This window comes from Calliopsis andreniformis, chromosome 6 (genome assembly GCF_051401765.1).
Source record: "Calliopsis andreniformis isolate RMS-2024a chromosome 6, iyCalAndr_principal, whole genome shotgun sequence".
In the NCBI taxonomy this organism is placed as follows: Eukaryota; Metazoa; Arthropoda; class Insecta; order Hymenoptera; family Andrenidae; genus Calliopsis; species Calliopsis andreniformis.
Window position 1 is genome coordinate 5,065,038 of NC_135067.1, and position 27,129 is coordinate 5,092,166.

At 30.3% G+C, this 27,129-nt stretch overlaps 7 protein-coding genes across 10 annotated transcripts; 4 read left to right on the forward strand and 3 right to left on the reverse strand.

Moving 5' to 3' along the window:
• The first annotated feature begins 3,352 nt into the window (after positions 1 to 3,352).
• Positions 3,353 to 8,166, forward strand: LOC143181040 (calnexin). Its single transcript, XM_076381226.1, has 8 exons — positions 3,353 to 3,982; positions 4,706 to 4,958; positions 5,050 to 5,345; positions 5,426 to 6,085; positions 6,172 to 6,312; positions 6,880 to 7,002; positions 7,257 to 7,421; positions 7,498 to 8,166. Exons 2-8 carry the CDS (start codon positions 4,715 to 4,717, stop codon positions 7,552 to 7,554), a joined length of 1,686 nt encoding a protein of 561 aa, XP_076237341.1. The 5' UTR covers positions 3,353 to 3,982; positions 4,706 to 4,714; the 3' UTR covers positions 7,555 to 8,166.
• A 200-nt stretch (positions 8,167 to 8,366) lies between these two features.
• Positions 8,367 to 11,861, reverse strand: Mtmr6 (Myotubularin related protein 6). Of its 2 annotated transcripts, XM_076381224.1 has the most exons (13): positions 11,815 to 11,861; positions 11,407 to 11,520; positions 11,159 to 11,321; positions 10,931 to 11,088; positions 10,732 to 10,857; positions 10,517 to 10,651; positions 10,244 to 10,376; positions 9,953 to 10,179; positions 9,616 to 9,866; positions 9,413 to 9,553; positions 9,210 to 9,336; positions 8,874 to 9,143; positions 8,367 to 8,817 (listed from the first exon to the last, which is right to left on the reverse strand). In XM_076381224.1, the coding sequence occupies exons 1-13, from the start codon at positions 11,836 to 11,838 to the stop codon at positions 8,674 to 8,676; spliced, it is 2,013 nt and encodes a 670-aa protein (XP_076237339.1). In that variant the 5' UTR covers positions 11,839 to 11,861; the 3' UTR covers positions 8,367 to 8,673. The 2 variants fall into 2 exon arrangements, with proteins under 2 accessions (XP_076237339.1, XP_076237340.1); XM_076381225.1 differs by lacking the exon at positions 8,367 to 8,817 and having other exon boundaries at positions 8,988 to 9,127.
• Positions 11,862 to 12,215: 354 nt separating this feature from the next.
• Positions 12,216 to 13,876, forward strand: Apc10 (anaphase-promoting complex subunit 10). Its single transcript, XM_076380718.1, has 3 exons — positions 12,216 to 12,429; positions 13,117 to 13,369; positions 13,455 to 13,876. The coding sequence occupies exons 1-3, from the start codon at positions 12,405 to 12,407 to the stop codon at positions 13,744 to 13,746; spliced, it is 570 nt and encodes a 189-aa protein (XP_076236833.1). The 5' UTR covers positions 12,216 to 12,404; the 3' UTR covers positions 13,747 to 13,876.
• Positions 13,877 to 14,055: 179 nt separating this feature from the next.
• On the forward strand, positions 14,056 to 21,884 carry LOC143180762 (uncharacterized). The gene is made up of 15 exons (XM_076380719.1): positions 14,056 to 14,191; positions 14,269 to 14,379; positions 16,079 to 16,230; positions 16,315 to 17,259; positions 17,337 to 17,742; positions 17,819 to 18,264; positions 18,351 to 18,493; positions 18,568 to 18,815; positions 18,885 to 19,133; positions 19,234 to 19,577; positions 19,658 to 19,910; positions 19,984 to 20,218; positions 20,301 to 20,674; positions 20,797 to 21,084; positions 21,159 to 21,884. Exons 1-15 carry the CDS (start codon positions 14,056 to 14,058, stop codon positions 21,515 to 21,517), a joined length of 4,689 nt encoding a protein of 1,562 aa, XP_076236834.1. The 3' UTR covers positions 21,518 to 21,884.
• On the reverse strand, positions 14,210 to 15,846 carry LOC143180760 (RWD domain-containing protein 2A). 2 transcript variants are annotated; one of them, XM_076380717.1, is made up of 4 exons: positions 15,588 to 15,846; positions 14,999 to 15,188; positions 14,739 to 14,815; positions 14,210 to 14,669 (listed from the first exon to the last, which is right to left on the reverse strand). In XM_076380717.1, exons 1-4 carry the CDS (start codon positions 15,780 to 15,782, stop codon positions 14,436 to 14,438), a joined length of 696 nt encoding a protein of 231 aa, XP_076236832.1. In that variant the 5' UTR covers positions 15,783 to 15,846; the 3' UTR covers positions 14,210 to 14,435. The 2 variants fall into 2 exon arrangements, with proteins under 2 accessions (XP_076236832.1, XP_076236831.1); XM_076380716.1 differs by having other exon boundaries at positions 14,739 to 15,188.
• LOC143180763 (testis-specific serine/threonine-protein kinase 6) lies at positions 21,863 to 24,669 on the reverse strand. Its single transcript, XM_076380720.1, has 4 exons — positions 24,428 to 24,669; positions 23,241 to 23,544; positions 22,038 to 22,597; positions 21,863 to 21,967 (listed from the first exon to the last, which is right to left on the reverse strand). The coding sequence occupies exons 1-4, from the start codon at positions 24,521 to 24,523 to the stop codon at positions 21,863 to 21,865; spliced, it is 1,065 nt and encodes a 354-aa protein (XP_076236835.1). The 5' UTR covers positions 24,524 to 24,669.
• A 641-nt stretch (positions 24,670 to 25,310) lies between these two features.
• On the forward strand, positions 25,311 to 27,073 carry Rps2 (ribosomal protein S2). Of its 2 annotated transcripts, none has more exons than XM_076379699.1 (3): positions 25,311 to 25,328; positions 25,693 to 26,041; positions 26,550 to 27,073. In XM_076379699.1, exons 2-3 carry the CDS (start codon positions 25,694 to 25,696, stop codon positions 27,042 to 27,044), a joined length of 843 nt encoding a protein of 280 aa, XP_076235814.1. In that variant the 5' UTR covers positions 25,311 to 25,328; position 25,693; the 3' UTR covers positions 27,045 to 27,073. The 2 variants fall into 2 exon arrangements, with proteins under 2 accessions (XP_076235814.1, XP_076235815.1); XM_076379700.1 differs by lacking the exon at positions 25,311 to 25,328 and adding an exon at positions 25,329 to 25,343.
• The last annotated feature ends 56 nt before the right edge of the window (positions 27,074 to 27,129 follow it).

The following is a 27,129-nucleotide window of genomic DNA, read 5'->3' on the forward strand; positions in this document are numbered from 1 at the left end:
TTCGGTTATATTAGGTTAGAATTGAATTGTTGTAGAATTTGAAACATATAAAATATATATAAAACTCTCATTAAAATTTGCAGTAGTAAATAGTAGTAAATATCACGATTGATATTGTATGCTAACTCGTATGTATATTTCAAATATTTTTTTATACGACAAAATTTTGTTAACACCTGTAGAAGTAATATAAGTAACTATTTTTCATAGAGGAGTTAGAAAAAAGCTAATAATAAAAATATACTTATTCTCACTTTGAAATTGTTTGATATTTACTTAAAAGAAATAATATGATTTATGCGAAGTTGTGGAAGAGATGTACATCCTAATGTAAAGAGTATATTTTAACTAAAATCAGAGTAAATATGTAATGTACACGTTTAGAGTTTATCAATTTTGTTATTTTCATTGCTAAATGATAGTTCTGAAAATGCTAACAAAATATTGATATCTTTGTATGATGAAATACCTTCAAATTAGAGGGCTAAGTTTTTTAAAATTAATTGACTACCTGGCTAAAACCATTAATAAGGAAGACTATATGATTTAAAGAGGAACCATTAGAATATACTTACATGATTTTAAATACATTTGATGGGAATATCTATTGTGATTTTTATCTACATTGTAATAAGGTTTTATAACATTATGAATCCTTCGATTACTAGTAGAGAATTTACTATATTACATAATCGTTCAAAGAATTCATTTTGGAAAAATCCTAATGCTGAACCTAGTTCTAATAAATATAAGTGTTTTATTATGGATGAAAATAATATAGCGTCAAAGAGGTCACGTATGGATATAAGTATTGTTAATAATGAAGAATTTAAATTTGCTAAAAGTGTGGTTGGCAGAGAAGGAACAACTGCATTTAATATTTTCTTAAATTTTTTACTTAAGGAAGAAAGATTAAAAATTCTGAAAAGAAATGAAGTAAAGCTATCAAGTATGTCTAGTATTTTGGATAAAACTAATACCAATGCCCCTAAAGCTTTTAAAAACTTACATGACCTTTGGCTTGATGAACAAGGAAACAAAACAAAGTACTTAAAAACTCTTGAACAAAAAGGGGTAAACTTACCCAATATGCCCAGTATCCTAAGTGGAGCAGGATCTAATGCTGCAGAAGCTTTTAAAGATTTATATAATTTGTGGTTTGATGAACAAGGAAATAAAACAAAGTACTTAAAAGTTCTTGAAGAAAATGGGATGAATTTACCTAATATGTCTAGCATATTAAGTAAAGCAGGATCTAATGCAACAGAAGCGTATAAAGACTTGTATGACTTGTGGTTCAATGAACATGGAAATAAAAAACAGTGTTTAAAAATTCTGGAAAAAGAGGGAGTAAGTCTTGTTAACATGCCCAGTATTTTAAGTGGTGCAGGATCTAATACTGCAAAAGCTTTTAAAGATTTGTATATCCTGTGGTTTGATGAAGAAGGACATAAAACACGATATTTAATAAGTCTGGAAGAAGAAGGAATAAACCTATCTAACATGTCCAGTATTTTAAGTAAAACAGGATCTAATGCTGCAAGTGGGCTTTCAAAAATTTGTATAGTCTGTGGTTTGATGAAGATGGAAATAAAACACATTACTTAAAAACTCTGGAAAAGGAAGGAATAAACCTTGCCAATGTATCAAGTATTTTACATGGGGTGGGATCTAATGATCCTAAAGCCTTTAAAGACTTATACAACCTTTGGTTTGATGAAGAAGGAAATAAAACACAGTATTTAATAAGTTTAGAAAAGAAAGGAGTAAATCTAATTAATATGTTCAGCATATTAAGTGGAGCAGGATCTAATGCTACAAAAGCTTTTAAAGAGCTCCATAATGCTTTTCTTGATGAACAAAGAAAGAGGAAACGACATCTGAAGCATTTTATTAAAGGAAAAGGTGGGGACAAAAGTTTCACAATGCATAACTTATCTGGTATTTTAAGTGGAACAGGAGCTAAAGCTAAAAATGCGTTTGAAGAATTTCATGATGTTTGTTTTAATGATAAAGGGAAAAGAACAAAACTTTTAGATGATTTCTATAATATAGGTTTCAGGTCAAGTGACTTATTCTCAATATTATGTAGAACAGGTATTTATGCTGCTCCTGCCTTAAAAAAATTTCACAGCATTTGTTTTGATGATGAAGGAAAGAAAACAAAATTTTTAAATGATTTCTATAGTACAGGTTTTACGCCAGGTGATTTATGCAGTATATTGAGTGGAACAGCAGATGGTTTAGAAAGATTTCATGATTTTTGTTTCATACAAGAAACAAAAAAGTATTTACATCATTTCTTAGAAGATAAACAAAGTTTTACACTGAGTAATTTATGTAATATTTTACATGGAGCAGAAGGAAATGCTTATTCTGCTTTAAAAGAATTTCATGATGTTTGTTCCAATGAAAAGGGGAAAAGAGCAGACTTTTTAGATGATTTCTATGATGCAAATTTTAGTTCAAATGATTTATCTGGTATATTATCCATGTTAGGAAATAATGCATCTTCTATTTTAAGAAATTTTCATAAACTCTGTTTTAATAAAAACTATTTAAATCACTTCTTAAGTGAAACAAGATTTTTAAGCCAAAAGATTTATCTAAATTACTATAAGGAGCAGGCATGAATGTTTGTCGTGTTTTTAAAAAGTTGCATGATCTTTGCTTTGATAAGGCAGGAAACAAAACAAATTATTTTAACAATCTTATTAGAAATAATCTGCATGAAATATCTAATGTATTATATGAAAAAATTAGAGGAGTTCCCTCTATTTCCTTAAATAATACATTACTTTAACAAAACAAGAAAATATAAATGAACTTATAAATGAAAATTTTAAATCTCTTTATATAATATACTTATACTATTCAATTGATAGTAATTTACTTAAAATTTTAGAACAAATTTATGTACAAAACTGAAAAGTGAAAGGGCTCTTTACAGTATTAATTGTAACTAAAAAAGAGTAAATAAAACAATTTAAAAACAAAATAGAAATAAGAAAGAAACAGATATTTTTTAAGAAAAAATATCTTATATCTTTTTTATATATTTCTATGTCAAATCATTTTGTAAAAGTAATATAGTATAAAGCACAAACTACTATTTTTCAGCTACAGTTTTTTAGCTTTACAATTAGGTAATAACAGTTAAACTGTTTATAAATTCTAATGAGCATTTATAAATCACAAAAATCATGCAATTTTGTAATAAGAACATATTTCTCATTATGATAGGTGGCTTACAATTACGAAGGTGGTGCCATAAGCAGTGGTTCTCATCCACAAATTCTCTCGTTACGTACGATCAATCTTTTACTTTTCTTTATTATACAAATGCAAAATTATTATCAGAAACAATATTCAAGGATCTCCCCTGAAAGCTTTCCTCCAATCTCCCACTTTTCCCAGTCTCAGAAAAAAATGATTAAAAAATAATTAGCCGTTGCTATCGTTGCAATTCTTTTACCATTCTGGAAAGTTTCGTGTCACGCGCTGAGAACTTCAGCAACGGAGTTGAACGGAGTTTTACGGTGATGTTCAAGGGAGACGGTGTGTCACATGCATATCCCACGTCAGAAATACGGGAAAGGTGAAAAACTCGTTCGAACGTTCGATCAATTTTTGTAACGAGTGGGTTCGCTTGGTAGAAAAAACGACGTAGGGAAGTGATCATCGAAAGTTCCTTGTTCACTCTTTAAGACGCGTTTCGATACTCCAATTGACCGGTAGTCGCGGGACTTTCGTTGATAATTCAATTGATTTAATTAAACGGAACAATACTATTTTCCATCGCCTACCTCGTTTCCGGCATTGTCGCTACTTTTTGGAACGCACCGCGAGATATTCTTACGTGTAATTAGATTATCGTTGTCACTTAATTGAATAAATAAAGCTACGGTTCACAGCGTGACTTCCTTCCCATCGTGATATTCATTTGGGGATCGATGTTCTGTGATTGAACTCTACGAATTCGGTAAGAATACTTCTTTTTCATTCATGTGCCGAGTATTAAAGGCGTGATCAAATTCAGTAGGTGTATTGTCTGTGTAATACACCCGTACCCAACACAGTATATTCAGTGAATATTATTCACTCATCTAAGTTAATTTTGATGATCTAAATTTTATCTTCGTGGTGCTCAAATTTTACTCGAAAAAATATACTTGTGGTGCTTGCATAATAGTTCATTTAATAGAAAAAATGTTAAGCTTTATACCACTGATCTGAATTTTTTGATGCTTGATCTGAAAATGTAGGTGTAAATACTTTGTAATCTGTATAAATCAAACTTTGTGAAAAGTAATAAATAAATTTTAGAAAGTATGGAAGTATAAGTTTATTTAAATCTCATAATGAAACAAAAATGTATCATATGGCAAAGATCAACAGTCAGGAAAGTTTCAGTAATTTGTGCACATGAAGTTTAAAACTAATGCTTAGGAATTGACTCTATTTGGAAATAGCACTTTTGTGTTTTTATGTACTCAAAAAAATAGTTAAACTTGTGCTATCTATGTAGCTTTTTTAAAGTAATCTAAAGAGATTAAAACTATTTAGTTACGTTGAAGTTTACTTGCATAATCTATTTTATGATGCAATTCCGTAGTGATTTAGTTAAGCAGCTACACACAAATATTCATTTTAAGCTAAATAAGATAATGATTATCTAAAACTTTTATATACTTTTTGATTTTAGGAATATGAGATGGCCAGAATTATAGTGAAAGCATTTATTTATTTATATTTAATCTGTAGTATTATCAATGCTGATGAAAATAATGAAAAAGATGATCAAAATGTAGTAGAAGAAACAGGTTATACAACTCCAACAGTATCTGGTTTTGCGTACTTAGTGGAAACCTTTGACGATGAAGAAAAGTTTAAGAAAACTTGGATATTGTCTGAGGCTAAAAAAGATTCTACAGATGAGGACATAGCTAAATATGATGGTCTGTTGTTTATGATATATTTTAAGTATATTTTACACTTGCACATTTAAAATATTATAGTACAAAATTATAATTTACATTATATTTGTAGGAGTCTGGTCTGTAGAAGAACCTAAGATGCATGCTCAAGAGGGTGATCTAGGATTAGTACTCAAGAGTAAAGCTAGACATGCTGCAATTGCTACTGTATTAAGTAAACCATTCCACTTCAAAGACAATGCACTAGTCGTACAATATGAAGTGAATTTTCAAGAAGGACAAGAATGTGGAGGAGCCTATTTAAAATTGCTTACTTTGGATCCAGAACATGAAGATTTAAAGAAATTCCACGACAAAACTCCATACACTATAATGTTTGGACCTGATAAGTGTGGCAATGATCATAAGGTATACACAAGGACAAAAAAGAAACTAAATTTTGTAAATTTATTCGTGAATTAATCCATATTTGTTATCCTTGTTTCCAGTTACACTTTATATTCCGACACAAAAATCCTTTAAATGGTTCCATTGAGGAAAAACATTGTAAAAAACCAAAGGAACGTTTGGAAGACTTCTTCAAGGATAAGCAACCTCACTTGTATACCTTAATTGTTCGACCTGATAACAGTTTCGAGATTAAAGTTGACAACAAAATTGTAAATTCTGGATCGCTGCTGGATGACTTCACTCCACCAGTCAATCCACCTTTGGAGATTGAAGATCCTAGCGATGTTCAACCTGATGATTGGGACGACAGAGAGAAAATTCCTGACTTATCTGCTGTTAAGCCAGATGATTGGGATGAAGATGCACCAGTACAAATTGTTGACGAAGATGATGTTATGCCTGAAGGTTGGCTTGAAGATGAACCACCTACAATACCTAACCCTGATTCTGTCAAACCTGACGACTGGGACGAAGAGATGGATGGAAAATGGGAACCTCCTGAAATACCAAATCCAAAATGTGCAGATGTACCAGGTTGTGGACCATACAAACAAAAGATGAAGAAGAATCCACGGTATAAGGGTAAATGGTCACCACCTTTGATCAACAATCCTAATTACAAAGGAAAATGGAAACCTAAGCTCATACATAATCCTAACTATTTTAATGATGAACATCCATTCCAAATGATGCCTATTGTACGTATCATTAAAACATGTGTCATAAGATTTACGAAAACTATACAAAATCAGCAAAATGCTTATGACATGTTTGCATGTTGCAGTTTGCTATTGGTTTTGAACTTTGGTCTATGTCCACGGATATTTTCTTCGATAATATTCTTATCACTGACAATGAGGAAGTAGCAAGGAAGTGGGCAAAAGATACGTTCGAAGTACGCCATGCTAGAATCGCGGAAGAGAGTGTGAGTATTCTTTTCTTTCAGTTTGATGACATTTTGATATAACGACTTTTTAATCTAATTGGATAAGGATTGTAATACGGTTTTCAATTAAATATTCATGAAATGCAATACATAGACACTGTGCCATGCAGGTAACTTTATGGGGTCGCATATTGAAAGCTACGAATTATAAACCAGGCTGGTGGGCGCTATACTTTGTGTACTGCGCTATACCAATTTTATTATATATTTGGTACCTACTGAAACGATTTCGTGAGGTACATAAGATGTTTGTTCCAATGTAAAAGTTACTTGCAAAAGCGTAATAGTACATCGCTAATTTACTTAGTAATTAAAGAGCAATGTATATATGTAGTTTATCCCCATTGTAGATTACATAATAGTAATTTTTAAAATAGTAATTCTATTTTTATATGTAATATGAAAAAAGTATATTCAAGAATGCATTAATATGTACATATAACGATAAAAGTACTGTAAAATAATTTGACCTCTGGGAGCACACAGTAAAAATTACATAAATGTAGAATTCATATGTAATTTATAATGTTTAATGATTTTATATAGTGGAGCGTATGGCGTCAGATTGGCACCTTTACTGCTGAACATCCTTGGATGTGGGCTGTATATATAATAGCTGCTGGTTTTCAAATACTGTTAGTAGTGTATTGCTGCTGCTTTACATCTCAGGTATAAAGACACCAAATTGTATTGTGAATTCCTCTTAATTGTACCTTTCTTTATTGCTATATCAATTGTGGAAGCATTTTTCAACTTGATAACTTTCAAGTACACTTGAAATTATGTAATGATAGAACTATGCTAATTCATTTTCCATAGTTAGGATATACAAACTTTTTGCTTTTTAAGAATACATAGAAACAAACTTCTATATTTTTTAGAGATTGTAATGAAAATGCTAATATAATTAATTGATCTTTTAGGAGAAATATTCTGCAAAGGATGAAGATAAGCAACCTTTAGATGTAAATGAAGAGACATCTCCTCAACAAGAAGAAAATGAAAATCAGCCACAGAGCACTGAAGCAGAAGAAGAAGAAACAGAGAAAGTGAATGAAACAGAAGAGATAATAGAAAGTGAAGAAAATGTCAGTGAAAATTTGATCTATATTAATTATCAAAGTAAGTTATCTGGGTAATTCATTTCAATGTTTATTATTTTAGGATAAACCTGCACTTGGTGGTGACGGACCACGACGGAGAAAACCAAACAAAGAATAAAATTTATTCGCATTAAGCGAAAGGAATTCATATTGCTAAGATATTTATGCAAAACTTTCACATTCCACGTAACACTTGCCATTGTGTATGTTAGGATTTTCAGTGCCTAATTACATGCAATATGATCACTAGGAAACAATTCTTTATGCAAGACTCTACGTATTCGGTTCAAACATTAATTTCTTCATCGCGTCATATTTCAAAATGAATGACTTTTGCGTCGAACATATTTCACGTATGAATGATGTAATACTTAAAAGTAAAAATTTGTAAGAATGATGTTTGATGTAACTATTTATGCCTTGATAATATGTATCGTAGTAATATAACTTTTGTTATTGTATATGAAAAATGAATAATAGAATATACTTATTCACGGTTTATGTGTAAGACTAAAATATCGTAAGTGATATTTTAACACAGAATGCATACAAAGTATTCAGTTAATGTTTTCACAAACATTTTACATTACCAAATGTAATAATATTTCTTAAACGATGTTCCATTCCTTTGGTATTACGTTAATAAAGTGTATAATGTGAATGAAATGTCATGTATTGTATAATGATGTATTATTTATAATTGTTACGTTTAAAATTGTTTAAAAATAATTAAAAATGTACGTTCTATTAAAATCTCGTTTCTGCATTCAATGAAAATAATTTTCATGTGAGAGATTAATACTACCACATAAAAATTGAAATAAAATGTGTTCAGTTTTATTGTAAAATTCATTCTTTAATTTTAAGCGCAAATGAAGTGTCAAAGTTGAATTACCATTTATTTTATGTCATGATATAATATAAAATAAAAACAGTCTTATAGAAATAGCCTTTATGTTACAATTCACATTAAACGTTTAAAATAAAGTTTTAAGTTCAATTTTATCTTTGATTTAAGGGTAACTTGTTTTGATTGTAATATATTTAAAGAAAGAAAAATGTAATATATACAATTTGCTGTTACCTTCACGGAAACAATGATTTTTCTTAAAAAGTCTATATTTGTAGTATTTTTGTTTTTTCATTGTAATTAATCTTAATTATTCGTTATCTAGTCATTGTATGTTATAATCATTTTACGTACAAATCACAAATTCCATTAAGTATTTCAAAGATCTTAGGGACTAGTAGAAGGAATACTGGAATTCTGAGTGCATGACTTACAAGTGGGTACAGCTCGTTGTGAAAGATGACCACTAAGAATAGTGTGTGCACCCATACATCTTGTGCATAAAACATCACCACATGACCAGCAGTGATGCTAGAAAATTGATTTCATTAATTTTTCATTAATTTAATTACAATTTTCATATTTACCTTTCTATTAAATGCATCAAAGGTTGTAGAACATATACATTCATCCATGTTTCGTGAAGATTTCCAATCTAAAGCAACTGTTTTTAATTCACTCTCTAATTGACTGATTTTTAATTTGGTTTTGTTCTTCTCTTCGTTATTTGCTGTGTTTTCTATTATTGTCTCAGATAATGGATCTTTACTGTACTTATTATCAAATTTAATTTTCGTTTGAACTCCTTTTTTTTGAACGTTGTTCATGTTCAATATTGAACCTAAAGAGCCAACTCTCTATAGAAATACAAATAATATTAAAAATTTGACAAATTATTGATTCTTAATAAACAATATTTATACCTTTACAAGAAGTTTAACGTGGTCTTCTAAACAACTGGTATGGTCATGCATTATTAAAAGATAATCTTCATACGTCTCTCTTGGATGAATACCATTTTCGAATCTGAAGTACATCCCTCGCCATAAACTGCAAAATTATTGCTGTCAATTCGTTCAACATTTTCTATTTAGTAAAACAGAATATAAAAGATTTTAATCATTACACAATGCTCTGTGGTGCCAATTTAGGCTGAAGAACATCACTGGATTCATCATTAAAACGATTGCATTTGTAAAGAGGATTTATGTACTCATGCATATTATTTGCCATGTATCCCCATAAAGAATACGTTTTTTCTGATACTCTGGAAATAATTAAAAATAGATAAAATAATAATTTTTTACAAAATATCTAACAAGAAATTACCTGAGGAGTTGTCTGTCTTTCTCTGAATTTCCTATAAATGTACCATGTTGACAGCTATGAACGTGATCATGAAGCGTCAATAAGAAGAGTTCATTAAATTGAAATTTATGAGGATACTGTTGTAACAACTGGTATGTTGTATCAATGAATTGTGTAAAAATTGGAGCTAATTCTTTACTATCACAGCTAATGTGACCACAACGATCGCTAAACTTATGTCCAAATGATAACCAGTCTTTCTCTATTAACGCCTAAAAGATTAATATTTATGAAAACAAAGTAAATATTGTAGAAATCGGTTAAAAAAAGAGGATTAGAATGATAATTAAATTCTTACTTGAAAACCTTGAATCGTTCTGTAAAATGGATCTAATAAAAGTGCGCTTAGAGAACACACTTGAGCAGTACGATCCCAGCCATCACTACAGTGTACCACTACACTAACTCCACTCGAAACTGCTCTAGCAATAAACCAAGCAGTTTCTAATATGGATCGTATGTGTTTTAACCATCCACTGCTCTCTAAACCGCTCAGAAAGGCACTCATTGAAGTCGTCCTTTGTACTAAATAATAAATAATTTAAGAATCACAATTCATATAGAAAATTACACATAATAGAATACATACATTCAATCAGTTTGTTTAAACTAGTCCTCATCACGTGTATGTTCTCAATACCAAAGAAATGAAACTTTATATTGTCATAGAAGTTCTCATTTTCATATCCTTTCCCTGCAGCTTTATTGGCAAAAGCATTGATCTAAATCAATAAAATTGAAATTGGATTTTTCATAACTACATAAATCATGTAAAAATATATTCGATCAAAATGAATATTATAAAAGGTTACTGAAATGTTTACAATTACAAAAATACCTTGGGTGGTGTTTATAGACTTACGCGCGGTCGTGTATCTACAACGTACATATATTCAGAATTAGGATTGGTACGCAAAATATTACACATCATTTGTTCGTCTTCAGGACATCGTGCGCTGAATCCTGATAAAGGCTGACTGCAACGGCAAATAGCAGCCTATAAAACACATATTTTCATTATTAGCTGTAAAATCTTATGGATACACAAGATATATTTTCTTTGTTTATCGTACAAACCTTGTTAGAATGTAAATATGTTAAAACAGGTAGTCTACCTCTACTTCTAAATTTTGCACTGCCTATCAATGTGCTATTGGCACACGTGCTGGGTACATATAAATACTTTGGGTAAGTGTCGCAAAGCTGAAAATGCAATAAGTATATGTACAAACATTTCAAATGCACTTATGATCTAAAAATTTAAAAAACTAGACACCTCATAATTTGTATTTAAATATGACAGAGACCATTCTTCATTTGGAACTCCTTGTCTTTGAAATTCACTTTGTACATTAAAAAAATTCCATCCTGCATGTTGTGGTAAAGTGTCCTTACTTGCTTGATAATTAAAACAATAAAGATCTTCTAAGCTTACTAGAAAAAGATTTGTATGATTAAATAATCATTTATTTAGAAGCCAATCGACTTATAGAATAACATTTACCTGGGCAAGACAATTTTGACAATGTAAGATATATGTCATGACAATCACGTTCCTTTGGAATAACAAATGTTACAATAAAAAAATGTTTACATTTGATACACAATGGTGAACCTGTTGTAGTTAATGGTTGTTTTTCTATATTTGCTATATGAGTATACAAAACCTATAACATGAAATAAAGGTGTTAAAAATGATTAATCTGTTAAGAGAAATACCTGCATAGTAAAATCACAAACATCTGATCTTACCCAAATTTTTTTCTTTCCACTTCGTTCAGTAAATATAAGATGTGTTACAGTTAAATAAAGAGTACCAATAGAGTGGTTGTTACTATATTTGTCTAAAATCCTTACATTTTCCACCTATAATAAAAAATGATTAAATGATAACATTAAATACAATAAATCCTCATACACTAAAAAATTTCAAATCAATTTAGATCTGTATACTTTATAAGAAAATAAATGCACCATACGGTATATCGGTATCAAAGTAGTTATCGCAGGAGAATGTTCATACTTTTTTAGATGTTGATAACAAAAAATAATGCGTAACAAATACGGGGGATGAACATATTGACCAATATTGAGAATCACGTTTTAAAATTCATTTGTAGTAACTTCATAAATAAATCAAGCAAACAGTTGTCTTTCTACCTTCGGAATCTTTATTTGATCCATTTTGTTCCCTACGTTCACGATTGTTTACACCTGGCGGACCATCTGACGTATCGTAAATTGAGTACCACTGATCTATTTTGTGGATGCAGTGGTTCTCACCCTGTTCTTAGAAAACTTTACATGTTAATTTTTAAACTTAAAATATTTTTATATTCTTTTCGTAAAACTGTGTGAATGTATTGTTTTATAATTTATTGAACAGAATGAAATAAAAAGATATATGTATATATATATACATATATGCATACGTGTATACATATAATAATTTGAATTATAACAACTGTTAGGTTGTAAATCTTGATGCTTTGTACGTATGTGTATTATAGATGGCAGCAAAAAGAAAATATATTTTTGACAGCTCCATTATAAACATCACAAACGCAGAAATAAGTAATCTGTGTTTAGGTGTTTTTTGTCTGTTTTATACAGAAGATATCTGATAATTCTGAAAAAATTAATATTCTTGAAGTTATTTGAATCTTCATCAACAATTTGATAATCGTTATTTGAAACTTTATAATTGTCGATGAATGTTTTATGCTCTTTAAATTGTTTAAGACATAATCATGAGTAATAAAGCTGGTAATGGAGGTAAATTTGATTCCTTGAAAAACAGTATTTTACTTGTATTGATTTAATACTTTAGTGAGTACTACTACAAAAGTCTGATTTCACTTTGAAATCAATTCTGCAGTACATAAATTTCTTAACCACAAAACCTAAATGTATAAAAGGAAAGACACTAAAAATTATACCATTTAATGTTTGAAATTGAGAATGTATGTACTTTATTGTTGTTATTTTTTGAGACATAATTTGCTAAAACTGTTATTTCTCATTTACCCATAGATATTGGATAACTAGTTAATAAAAAACATTTAATGTATCATTTACATTTTCATTTTCTTAACATGTACAAAATTGGTTTTTAATAAATAAGTTTATTTACGGTGTATGCATTGTAATTTTCATATATTTTATATTATCTTATTAAAGCAATTCAGATTCTTTAAATTGCTAATATTTAAGGGACATATCCCTAAATAGAATTATTATTACTTGGTTTTGATGGATATAAAGATAAGAAGTATGTAATTATGAAATTACAACGTGAAATTATATTAGTTTTTAGAATTTTGAGATAATAGCATACAGTAGTTTTCTTAGATATATTCTAAAGAATATTCTGTTAATGATTGTAGATTCTTGCATAAAATATGCATCTGTCAAAATATCAATAACTAATTTATTTTTTATTCTGTTATTTTATTCTTTTAGGAGAAATAGACCCTGTTCAAGAAGAATTAGCTGGTCGAGTAAGAGAAGTTGGAAATCATGCAATTTGGAGCCTATCCAGTTGCAAACCTGGTTTCGGTGTAGATCAATTACGCGATGATGTTACTGAAACTTATTGGCAATCTGATGGACAACTTCCTCATTTAGTAAACATACAATTTAAGAGAAAAATAACAATACGTGACATATGTATTTACACAGATTACAAATTAGATGAAAGTTATACTCCTAGTAGGTAAGGCATTTGGGTATTTCCTCTTTCATTATATTTATCTGTGCTCTGTTTTCTAATAAACTTATTATGATGTATTTATTTTTAGAATAAGTATCAGAGCAGGCACAAATTTTAATGATCTTCAAGAAGTTGAAGTTATGGATTTGAATGAACCAAGTGGTTGGGTTGTAATCCCAATAAAGGATATAAATGATAGACCTATTAGAACATTTATGATACAAATAGCTGTGATAAGTAATCATCAAAATGGACGAGATACACACATGAGACAAATTAAAGTTCACAGTCCTGTACAAGATATTCTTGGACCTCCAGCTCCATATCTCCCAGGCCAGTTCCTTACAAATGATTTTTTGCGTTATGCCACAGTTAGATAAAACTTAGATAAATGTTGCAGTCTTGGTTTCAAAACATTGAATAAAAATTATTCAAGGAAAGTTCATACTTTTATTTTGTGTACATTGATTACTTTAATACTAATAAAATATTTATTGAAAACCAAATGTAATATCCGTTTACAATTATATGTTCACATACACACATATATTTGAATTCAGACAATTTCTACTATCAAGTATAAAGAGGAAAAAAATGTAAACACACAATGTAATGATTCTCCTTTAATCCACGAAATGTTACTTGTGAATCAGTGATCTCAGTGACAATTTCAGTGAACTGCCACAAGTATGATATTAAAGTTTTTATTAATTTTTATATCAATTAATATAATGAAATATGAGGCACATCTACAGAAGGAATATGCTTTAAATACTGCATTTGAGGAAACAACCAAATTTTTTGAAAAATTACAATTAAATCATGGTATGTTTCTGATAAATTTCAGATTTTATTTGTTTCTATATACTATTTTAAAATATTTTTAATGTTCAAAAATCTAGACAATAATACGCTGACAAAAATTAATCAACAAGTTTCGGAACATGTTAGCAATATATCAACAAAGATTGTTACTCGTCGCAAACGAGATTTTTCTGAAGATCTCAACAAAGGTATGAATTCATGAATTCATTATAAATTATTATCATAATTTGATTGCTAATAGTAATCAACCTAGTGATTCAGGAGATTTACCTTCGATTCCAAAGAGTTCTTTAAATGCATGCTGTAGTTCACGTTCTGTTAAATATTTTAGTAACTGACCCAAATCGTTATGTCGTTCACAAGTAGGAAAAGATATTTCTCGGAAATCAATAAATTTACGTGAATTATTAATATTTTTACATTCTTCTTCTTTTTCCAATAACCGTATTAGTATTTTCTGCCAATTCATAGATTTAATCTAAAATTTAGAAATTATAGTTATACATATGAATACTATATAGTAATATATAAACTTAAAAATTAGTACTTTTTGCCAACAGTGCTCGCAATCTTGTAAGGCACCTTCTATGCAAATAACACCAGGTTTTCCTGCCAAGCAAAAGCCTGTAATAGAATTTTCTTTTGCTAAAGCGGCCACATCTTTTCTCTTACATTTTCCATATATATGATGACTATATATCCAATATCTAGCAAAGATTGTAGATCTTTCTTGTATTTCAGCTTTATTTTCACTATCAAGTTTTAGTGACTCCTGATTTATATTGGATTTTACAATATAGTTCTCACCATTATCTTGCAACCATGATATTAACATGTAAATGCAAGGCTCGCCTTTCTCTTGTTGTTCTACTATATTGCTTAGTGCTTGGTTTAAAAGTGTTTGTTGAGTTCGATTCAATGATGAACTCCGTGCATAAACCTCTGGTTTCTCTTTAGGATAACTGATTGGCAAATTAATTAGTAATTCAATTATTCCCTGGAAAAGGAATTAAAATACATAACTGCTTATCTTATATTGTTTTGGAAGTGTACTTCAGGGTGAGTTTGGTAATTGGGCCAGGCTATAGCTGTGTTCTAAGCAAAGTTAGAAAAAAATTGTAGAAGAAAATTTTTCATCGTTTAACGAGTTCTATCATCTCACTATATAATTTTGTTCACAAGTGTAATACTACATGTGCAAAATGCAATTGTACTTCTTTTTTAAATAGAAACTTATCACTTTTTTGCATAAATTGATTCCTCATGTCATTCTGCATGTAAAGGGTATAAGCTAAGTTTACTTTTCTCTATGATTTTTTTTCTAACTTCATTTAGAACTTAGCCAAAATCACCCTATACATATTCATATATTTTAAAATATTATTGTAAAAATTACATCATTCATTGGAAGTTTAATTGAATATTCCATGTGATGAGGTATATTTCGCGTAGGATTCCCAATAAAGTCGTTAATGTCAGCCAATACTCCATGATCGGCGACAGTTAATTCTTCTGGGTAAACAGACTGCAATGCTTCTAATTCCAAAATTTGTGCCGTCAAATTTTTGTTTATTTCTTCGCGCGTATACATAATGTATATCTAAATACGTTTGATACATATGGATGCACGAATAAAAGTATTTGCAACAGGAATGATGAAAACGGTAAACGTATTACAAGGTTATCACAGCATCAGCTGATAAAATTCTATGTTGTCATTATGAAACGCACGTGGATTGCTCGTTACGCAACTATCTCTGCTTGATAGTTTATACTAATTGATAAGTAATTCTTCTCAATAAATTCAAGTTTGAATTCTTTCCGCGTTCTCACAAACTATGGATTTTTAAATATATTAATTATAAAATATATTTTAACATTTTTTAGGTATTGATATTCTAAAAGGGTTTGAAGATTTCATTCAACTGAATTTGAACAATGTTCAAGATGTGAATTTTTTCTCTCTTCGAAATGAATATGAATCAGTTTGGTTTGCTGCAATCTTAGATATTTCTAAAATATCTTTATATCAGATAAATGTTTGTATCTAATTCTATATTAATAAGTTCTTAGAGATTAAAGTAAATTTAAATATTCTATCAAATCATTTTTATTCATTTTAGGGTAGCATATTCCATGATATTGCTACTCATCCTTTGACTAATGGTATACAAATAATAGTAAATAGTTGCACTTACGGAGCCCTTTTGATAATAACAAACCAAGATGGATCAATCCTTGTTTTACGTTTTGCCAACGATGGAAGGAACTATTATCTATATCCTATTCAAAACTTTGAGTCCAACGTAACTCATTTAACAGTTTGGAATGGAATGAATAAATTGTATCTAGGCATTGCATCTCACTCAAGAATTTCAATTTTCACTTGGCTTGGAGATTACTTTGATTTAGTGCAAACCATAAATCATGACACAAAGAAATTAATTCCTTTTTATAGCAAAGGGTTTATGTACCTTGCTGCAACTGGATCTACTACATCAATTTTCAAATATCTTTTAAGATCCAATGAATTTGTATTGACACAAAGATTACCATTTAGTCAAGATGTCTCATCTTTTCAATTGAGAGAGGGTCATTTCACAGAGCATTTTTTAAGCCTTTCCACAGAATATTCAGTAATTATATACAAAGAAATTCATGATCGCTTTGTACCATTTCAACAAATTTCCTCTGGGAGATCTACTGTGCCTATAATTTCAAATAAAGTAATTTTGCTGTTGTCTTTGTATAAAGATACAGTGCTAACACATCAGTATGATGGCTGGAAATTTGTAGAATTAGAAGTAAAGTTACCAGAAGTACATCAATTTCGTCATATTACGTTATATGAGAAAGAATTATTGTTGGTGAACTATAAGAATAATACATGGACATTGAAACAACCAGTATGGACCAAAAGAAAATCCTATAAGAATTTGCAAGAAGAAATTAAAGCATGGAACATTGATGCCATGAAAACAACTCAAAGAACACTGCAGGAAATCCCAGATTTAAAGAATTCTATTCGAATTCTAAAAGGTCACATTAATCAGCTTCGTGTTCACAATGTAAGGGTTCCTGCTTTAAACAATGAAAAATAAATTGAATTAATTATATACTCTTAAACTGTCCAATATCTTTGCAGATAAATGAACATAATTCACAAGCATTAAGAAATGTATCACACCGATATAAAAAAGTGATTTCTAAGCTCCAGGAACAAAAGAGTACTTTAAGTAACAAATTACATTCCAAAAATTTAATTTTTCCTTCTTTACATGCAAAACAGATTCGAATTAATTGTAAGGAAAAATGCAAAATTAATCATCTGAAAGTTAAAGAATACCCGAAACTTTTGTCTAAATTGAAGGAAAATAGAAGCCAAAATCAAATATTCAAAATCGTGAGTGTTCAAAAAGTAAAGAATTTGAAATGCCCACTTCTCAGTCTTCCAATAAAAAATACTATTGTTAGCAAGTCGATCAATGGAGTATTACTCGACAATTTAGAAAAAAATCTTTTGAAAGTAATTGGTGACCAAGAAATTTTAGGTAAATTTTGTTTCGGTTGAAGTTAGATTTTTACTAAATTAAGGAAATGGGTTATATAAAGGATATTTTATTACAGGAGAACACATATTTTCTAGTATGAATGTGACCAATGCTTTCATACCACTAGATATTGCCTTCAATTTGACAAAACAAGAAATACAAGCAAAAGAATTAAAAGTAAGGGAATTGTCTTTAATAGATGGTGGATTTTTATTGCCGCTAAATGGTCCTCCTACAGTTATTACTGGCTCCATTAAAGCATCCAAAGTAAGATCAGAAGAAAGCATTTTCTTAAGAGCAGGTGTTAAAGGCAATTGGAAAAAATATGTATCGCCTGTAATAGTAATTTCTGAGCCTATGACTGTGAATCGTGACATTATGTTAGAAGATGCTAAGATTGAAAATTTAAAATCTAAGGACTTAATTGCCAACCAGACAGGGTCCATTAAAGATATCTTGTTAAGAGCAGTACTTTTACGTGATAATGTACCAGTACCCTTAAAACTTTCAAGCGACAAAATAGTAAGATACTAATAATTTTTTCTGAAATATATTTTTGCTAACAGTGAATATACATGAATAAATAAGAAAAATAAATTTCAATCTAGGTATGGAACAATATTACTTTACATAGTTCTCAAAATTGGGTTACTGCTAATTCTCAGGAAAGAATTACAATAAATGGAAGAAAACATGTTCCTCATAATGTAACAATATTAAAAACTTCTTATGAAAATTTAAAAATTCCAAAGTATGTTAATATATACCACAATGAAGAATATTATACTATAATCATATATTTAAACAATGTATTTTTATTTGAAGGATTGAAATACCATTATGCGGTGCTACTATAATTGTTCCAGAAGTCAAGACATCTATTCTATTTGTGAACAGTATTACTGTAAAACATCTGAATAGTAGAAACATTTTTGGAAATTTAGGCGAAAAATATTTATCTCAGAATGGAATGTTTCTATTCAAGCCTCTCAATTTATCTGCTGAACGACTTTATCATAATGTTATTATGAAGAATATATCCATTATACGTATAAACAACATGGATTTCGCAGGTAAAACTTAATTTAAACGTTTTGGTGTACGTTAAAGTTAATATTTCAAGAATTTTTTCGTTTATACAGAATTGAAGGATCTTGTAAATTCATGGATTAAACCAAACATTCTTAAAAAATCAATTGAAACATTGGATTTAGTAGTTAACACACTTCAATCCCCTGTTCAGTTACGCGTAAATCTGCCTAAAATAATAGGAAATATAATATCAAAAGAAAATATTGACATTGATAACATTAATAATATCAATTTTATTGATTTTCTGGCTAATTCTATCAAACTTGAAGATATGATATCCTTAGGAAATATAACATTTAGTAAGTCGTTAATTTAATTGTTATTGTTAAAACTATTTTAATTTGAAATGAATTAATTACTTACTTATATTTCTTTTTATTATTTTTACTTTATTTACAGATAATTTCACAACAAATCACATTTATGCATCTGACCTCCCACTAACTTTGATAAAATTAGAACAAACTCCTAATCTGTATACAAAACGAATTGTTGGAAAAATTAAAACAAAAGCTATAAATTTGCCAAATTCTTTTAGCTTTCTAGAAAATGATGTACCACTGAACATAATTGTCAAAGGTTCTTCAATCTTTTCGAGTGAACCAGCAATCCAAAATATAGACAAAATTAAACTAGAAGAATTATTTACGAATATTTGGATGAAAAAAGATATGACTATTTTTTATGGGAAGAATTTGCAATTTATTAAAAATGTATCAATTCAAGGAAACATTACATCGCACGTAAGCAAATTAATGAAATTGGTTCATAAATTTTGGACTGGAATATTTAGTATAGAGTGTGCAATAATAATTGATTTCAGAAATTTGACAATATATTAAATCCAGAAACATGGAGAAACCAATCAAGACGTATTTTAAGTAAAACACAATCACAGGAAATAACAGTTTATGCTTCTTTAAATAATGTTGAAACACCTGTTATAATCGGTTCAAATGTTTCAAAGATAAAGTCTACAGTTCCAGATTTTAACGATATGTTTGAGAATGCTTTGGTAAGAAATAGAGAACAAAAAGTGAAAGCAAAATGGACATTTAATAAATTGAAAGTATTAGGTAATAATCCTCTCTACTACTATATGATAGTATTAATAAGAATTCATACAATAGAACGAATTTTTTAACTTAGGCAAATTGCATGCAAGAAAAAAGATTAATGATTTGAATCTTAAAACGGATGTTATGAGATACAGTAATGAGGAAATTATTGTAACTGGGAAAAAAACAGTGATGATTTTAACCACAGAAAATATGAATGGTTTACATTTTGATAAATGGACAAAAAATGCTTTAACGCAGAAAAAGAAAATGCCAGTAATTAAGGGACATAAAACTTTCAATGCAGTCGCCATTAATGAAATGAAGTAATCGATCAATTAAAATTAATATTTACTTAAAGATATTAATATATATATATTTAGATAATAATTACTATCAATTTTATAGTGTGTCTGGAAAAGTAATGGGCCATCATATAAAGGATGTGTTACTAAAATCTGCAGACCAAACAATATCTGGTTCAAAATCAATTCAGGGATCTATTAATGCATCAATTCTTGTTATTGATGGCTTAATAAACGACGTAAATTTAACGACCTTACTAAATCACCAATTACAGAAACAAAAGTCTTTACAACAAATAAAAACAGAACTTAAGTTACAAAATTCATTAACAATTGTTGGAAATCTTACAATTAATGGCTCTTACAGAAACGCAAATTTGAAGAACTTTTATAAAAATTATTCAAACGTAACACCTATTGCTCATAAAATAAGAAAATATTCAAAAGCAGCAGAAATAATTAATACAGCCCTACGAAGTAAGTTTTTTTCTTATTTGATTTCTCATTCTTATATTTATTAAACATTTATGGATAGTAGATAAGAATTAATAATTTCCTATTTTACAAACATTTTAAACATATTTCACATTTCATTATAGGTCGAGCAATTTACATAAACAAGTTGGAAATCGCGAAAGAAGCAAACATTACTGAAATTTCTAACAAAGATATAACATCTCAGAAGAATCAGTGTGATGTTGAAAATTTTCCTCGGCTTTGCGCCAATGAAAACATAGTAAAAATTATTCTTAAAATAAATTCCACTGACTTTGTATTGATAAAATCAATTTCGCTGGACGGAGATGAATTCATTGTGTGGATAAAGTTCAATTCTGTCTCTATATATCTTTATAATCATGTCGAGAAAAATCTTTCTCATTTACAAGGTTAATTTTACTTTACAAAATGAAATTCAAAAACAATTCTACAGCTGTCTAATTTACTTAATGAAAATTTACAGACTTACACGTTCCGAAGGTAATCGACGCATTCGTGGAGTCAGTAGCGTCGTCGTTGTGGATTGCTTTAAAATTACCTTCGCAAACATTAGTGCTACATTATCAACCCTGGAAAGATTTGCAAGAGTACATTTTACCTGCCACAGATGTGTTTATAATGAGCCGGTCTCCGAATGGTCAGCTTTTGTTATTATTGTCGGACGGTGTTTGGAACCTTGAAGGTCTCGCAAGCCCCCTACAAATCATTGGCATTCCTCTCAATGGAAAAACGGAAACTTTTGTCAATGGACTTGCTTATTATGTAAAATGCACATCGAAAAATAACACGACTCTAATGAGAGCGCGATATGTAGGCAACTGAGTACTGCATTAACTTCTCTATAGTAACTTTAATTTATTATTAATCCTTAAGTTCATGATTGGGTTAATGTTAAAATTTCTTTGTTTTGTATAATGTATAGTAAGATTAATTGAAATACTTTAAAAATGTAGAAATATAAAAATCCTTATGATAACTAGACTCTTCGTGGAATAAATGCATCTAAACATTATATATCTATGGAAAGTAATTCAAGGTATTGTGAGATATTTTAAGTAGTTTTAAACATAGGTCCAGTGGCAATGGAAGATATTGCTGCTTGCTGAAAAGCAAAAACTCTTGTTATATCATCCAAGTATTTGTTTAAAGAAAGTTAAATACTACAATTTAAATACAAACCCTTGCAGCCCTCTTAAGGACAGTAATTTCTTCTACTGGATTTTTGGTCATATCTAAATCTGTATTCTTCTTTTCTTCTACTTTGAACAGTTTCTGCAAACCAGGTATTTGAATGGTATAAGCAGTAAAAATTGTTTGTTTTGATCAAGAATCAAAGTCTTACAGGATCTTTCCTAGAGAACTTTTCCTCCATTTTTTTTCTTTCTTCTATAGCGCTATTAAGAGCACTTTGCTCAGCAGGTGTAAGTGCTACAAGTCGAGGGTCCATGGCCATCCAATCACTGCTAATAATTTGCTCCAGCTTGCATCGTTTTGATGGGTCAGGCTCGAGAAGACGTGCCACTAACTTTTTTACCTTGTCGCTTAAAGACTTCACCACTTTACTGCGAAATTTCCATTTGCGATTTGTCTGTTGTTCATATAGGCTTTTGATGTCGTTATCATCAAACGGCATTGCTTTATTCAGAAGAATGTACAAAATGACGCCAAGCGACCAGATATCAGCAATCTTTGGATTATAAGGAGAACCACGAAGAATCTCTGGTGCAGCGTAAGACAGGGAACCGCAATAAGTGTCACTTAGGACACGTCTACCTCGATTATCGATCACATAACGGGCAAACCCAAAATCGGCAAGTTTTACATTATAATTCGATGTGAGAAGAACATTTTCGCATTTCATGTCACGATGAGCAATTTCCATTTCGTGTAAGTACTGAAGGCCTGAAACAAGAGTATAGATTCATTTCTTTTGAGGAATTTCTTTCTCTCTTGGTAAAAATCGATTTCTTTAAGATTTTTTATTGATGAAATTATGTCGTAAATTATTTTCAGTATTTCTGTATTTTTTAAATGTATGTTCGAGTAGTTATAATATTCTTTTGGAGTCGATTCTATTACACATTTCGCCTATATCTCTCCTCAATTACTATGTCCCTTTTTTCGTTGGTTGGCATGATTTTAAAAAAAACTATTCGATCGATTGACATACAATTTTGACTGTATGTTAAGAAAGTATCTTTCTATCGTTTTTTATCTTCTGTCTTTTTTATTGAAAAAATGCTTTTTAAAAGTTAAATTGTTTATTTGAGTTTAACAAATCGTATTTTCTCAAATGTTGAGAAGAAACATAATCAGAATGTATGCAATAGAATCTTCGCTAAAAAATGCTGTAACTACTTGAACATATAATAAGAACATACAGAAAAACTAGAAACAATTTACCACATGGTTTGGTTAATAAAAGAATCTTAAAGAAATTGATTTTTTACCAATAGAAAAAGGAATACCTCCTTAAGGCGATTATTGTTCACTCTAGTTTAAAACATTCTTCGAAAATTGAGTAATTTAATGGCATTGAAATTACCCAGTGCAAGCTGCCGTGTCCACACTCGCGCTTGACCCTCTATAACTGCACCGTTTTTTAAGACGAAGTCAAGAAGATCGCCATTCTCGGCGTAACGCATAAATATGAAGTACTTATTTCGCCTTTGAAATATACTATGTACGTGTACTACATGAGGATGATTTAACTTTATCAGGATGTCAAGTTCCCGAGGTAAAAATTTGCGAACGAAGTACTTCGGTGCCTTCGCGGTGTCTATTACTTTGCAAGCTAATGTGTTGTTTTTGTCAGGATCAGAATCCGGTTTGTATTCCGCAAGATATACCTATATATATTTATAAGTAAAAATTTTATTATTTTAGACAATTTTATATTACATATAGAAGAAAAGATAAGAATATGAGATGAAGCAGAAATATGAGACACCAAGTTTAAGGCCTGAACACAGTATAAAGCTTATGTGCCCAGGCCTCAAGTTTGCTTGGTATATCTATATTCATATTTATGTTTATATGGCAGATTTCACATGATAAGTTCCTTAAAGTTATCTATCCAAATTTTTTATCTGCAGCTATACTGAAACTTTCTAGATCACTGGTTGTTAATCCCTGTCGTGACAAGATTCATATTACGTCTATCAAAAACACTCGAAAGTCACATCCTCCATATCCTTATTACGTACTTCGCAAAATTAAAGGATCGCTAATTTTAGGCCGAAAAATTATCGATTTTTAAGCTGCCGTAACTTTATGAAAGAAGATGCAGCTGTGAGCCTGGGCTTATTTTAAAGGGCAAAGCCTTTACTTTCTCATCTTTATATTGCATTTTCTCAGAGACATTTTGTATTCGGACGTGAGACAGAAAAGTAAAGGTGATTTTTTCCCTAAAAACTTTTCTAAGAGAATTTCGAAAATCCTTTTGGCCATCGTTGCTCTAGATTAAAAGATAAAAAGGGTATCTCATATTCCTATCCTTTCCTCTATAGTAATGCGATACAATATACTTTTGTTGTTCATCATATAGTTATTAAAAATATAGCACTTAGAAACAGATATTGTATTAATATCTGAATATTAATGGAGTCATTATATTATATCGCTACTTAATGTCTATTCTTGTTTTTACATACATGACTTCATTAATTTTAGACCCCGTATAAATAATGTTAAGCGACCACAAAAGTGAGTGAAAAATTTAAAAAAGATCACCTTCGCGTAAGAGCCTTCGCCCAATTTTTTCAAGAACTTGTAACCGCGTGTAAGTAAAATAGCCTCCTCGGATGATGTCTGATTCAAATCCGACATGAGACTTTGAAATCCTCAAGTGGCATTCTACTGCTTCCGTTACCATAATTCACAATAATTAAAGCGTTGCCGCTTTCGGCGACGTTCTTTCCTCAGAAAGTTATTAATCTGGTTAACAAGGAAATAGTTTCATATTTTTACGAAGATAAAACTGAATAAAATATATATATTAAAAGAATTTACATTTTCAATCCTTAATACCTTTAAATGCGTTTCTCTACTGCTCATTATGCGTTTTCACCAGAGGCTTATTATTGTATCCAATCGTGACTGACTAAACAAGAATTTTGTTTTTCAATAACAAGAATATTCCACTGTCATCTCTAGATATATTTAGTGGCTACTTCGTAATTATCGTTTTTCGCTTTTCGTTTCAAATTGGTTGCACAATACAACAAACGACGAAGTTCTGGCAATGAAGATATCTGCTTTTTACTTAACCATTTTGACCAATTCATATTTTGGTGGAAATAAAGTTTGACAGAAGACTCATGGCCTCCTTTGCGAGAGTGTATATGTAAAATAAAATACAGTAGCTCTTATTCACTTGGTATTATAGGTTATGATAACTTGTTGTTAATCAATATTTCGAACATGAAAGGGATAGTAGCATCTCTTAAATTATGTGTCATAGATTTTAACAACAGTTGAAATAAAGAAAGGAATTTTAATAGTAGCGGGTAAATTAGAAATTCGAAAATCGGAAGTGACGTTCACATCGATATGTATCGAACTACCTTCGACTTGGCATCTCGAAATATGGTAGGTCTTTCTTCCGTAACTGTACTCAGAAGAAAGAAGTAACGTAAGTTTGATCGATGTAATTTTTTGATTTCGATACAAAAATTCATACTTCCTCTATTTTAATATCATTTTTTTAAACGTAAAAGATACTGCAATCCTAGAGAACTTATGAAAAAGATATCTGTTGTTCTATAATCAAAATTAATTCTATAATTAATAAAGCCACGTGTGTAAAGGTTATACTAGCATCATTGTTGGTCAATAATAAACGTTCAGTTCTTAAACAATTGCTGACTATTTGAATATTGAAACTTTACCATTCACGTTGTAATAGAATGTTTAATTATTATACTTAAATATGGACTCTAATAGTTAATGTTTTGACAAGTGTGAGAAATATATCTATATTCTGTGAAATGTTTCAGAATGGCGGACAATGCTCCAGCCGCGCGTGGAGGCTTTCGTGGAGGATTTGGCTCTCGTGGGGGTGGTGATCGGGGTGGACCAAGGGGTAGAGGTCGTGGTGGCAGAGGAAGAGGCCGTGGTCGTGGACGTGGTAAAGAGGACAGCAAGGAATGGATTCCTGTCACCAAACTTGGTCGTCTTGTCAGAGAAGGCAAAATTGAATCCTTAGAACACATCTACCTCTTCTCTTTGCCTATTAAAGAATATGAGATTATTGACAAGTTTCTTGGAATGGAACTGAAGGATGAAGTCCTGAAGATTATGCCTGTGCAGAAGCAGACTAGAGCTGGTCAACGTACACGTTTCAAGGTAAATTTGTATAGAATGAAACTCTAATAAGTAGTTCGACTTTGATAACATATTCTGGGTGATTCTCTTGTTTAAGGACTCAAAGATAGTACTACCATAAAAACATTCTAGCGAAAACACTATGTTTATATATACGATTTGTTGATTTTTAGTCAAGAAATGCATAAAAGTATTGTGGACTTCTTAGATTAATGGAGTTCCACTGCAGTGTTTTCGTGGCTGCAATGACTGTCTCAAATTGAGAGAATCACTCTGTATATCTATGATAGGTATACGTATACTTCAAAAGACTCCTATATATTTTTCTTCCCTATATATTAACAGAAAACTATTGTTAATGCTTCGACCACAAACTTAAGTTAGTTGTTGAGACACAAATACTTTAAACATTTTTTTTAATCATCCATAACATGAAATTAATGTATAAATTCATTCGCTTAAGTATAAACATGCATATTCATGAATCATCCTATGTATTTGATCCTTTAATATTTTTCCTCCTTTATAGGCTTTTGTAGCCATTGGAGATTATAAGGGTCACATTGGCCTGGGTGTGAAATGCTCTAAAGAAGTAGCCACTGCCATCCGTGGTGCTATCATCTTGGCAAAACTTTCAGTTGTGCCAGTTCGTCGTGGTTATTGGGGAAACAAAATCGGTGATCCTCACACAGTACCTTGCAAAGTTACTGGCAAGTGTGGATCAGTTCAGGTGCGTTTGATTCCAGCACCAAGAGGTACAGGCATTGTTTCTGCACCTGTTCCAAAGAAATTATTGCAAATGGCTGGTATTGAGGACTGCTACACATCAGCAAGAGGATCAACATGTACTCTAGGCAACTTTGCTAAAGCTACTTATGCAGCCATTGCCAAAACGTATGCATACTTGACACCAGACCTCTGGCATGATCAGGCATTGAGGAAGGCCCCGTATCAAGAATTCGCGGATTTCTTGTCCAAGAACCACAGAGTCATGGGAGGACAGAGACCAGCTGAGGTTGTTTAAACAATAAAGACCTCCATGCAAATTGTAAATGAATGCAGTTATTTTTTTTCCTTTTCTTCTAGAAAGAAGGAAATAAACCTTTCTA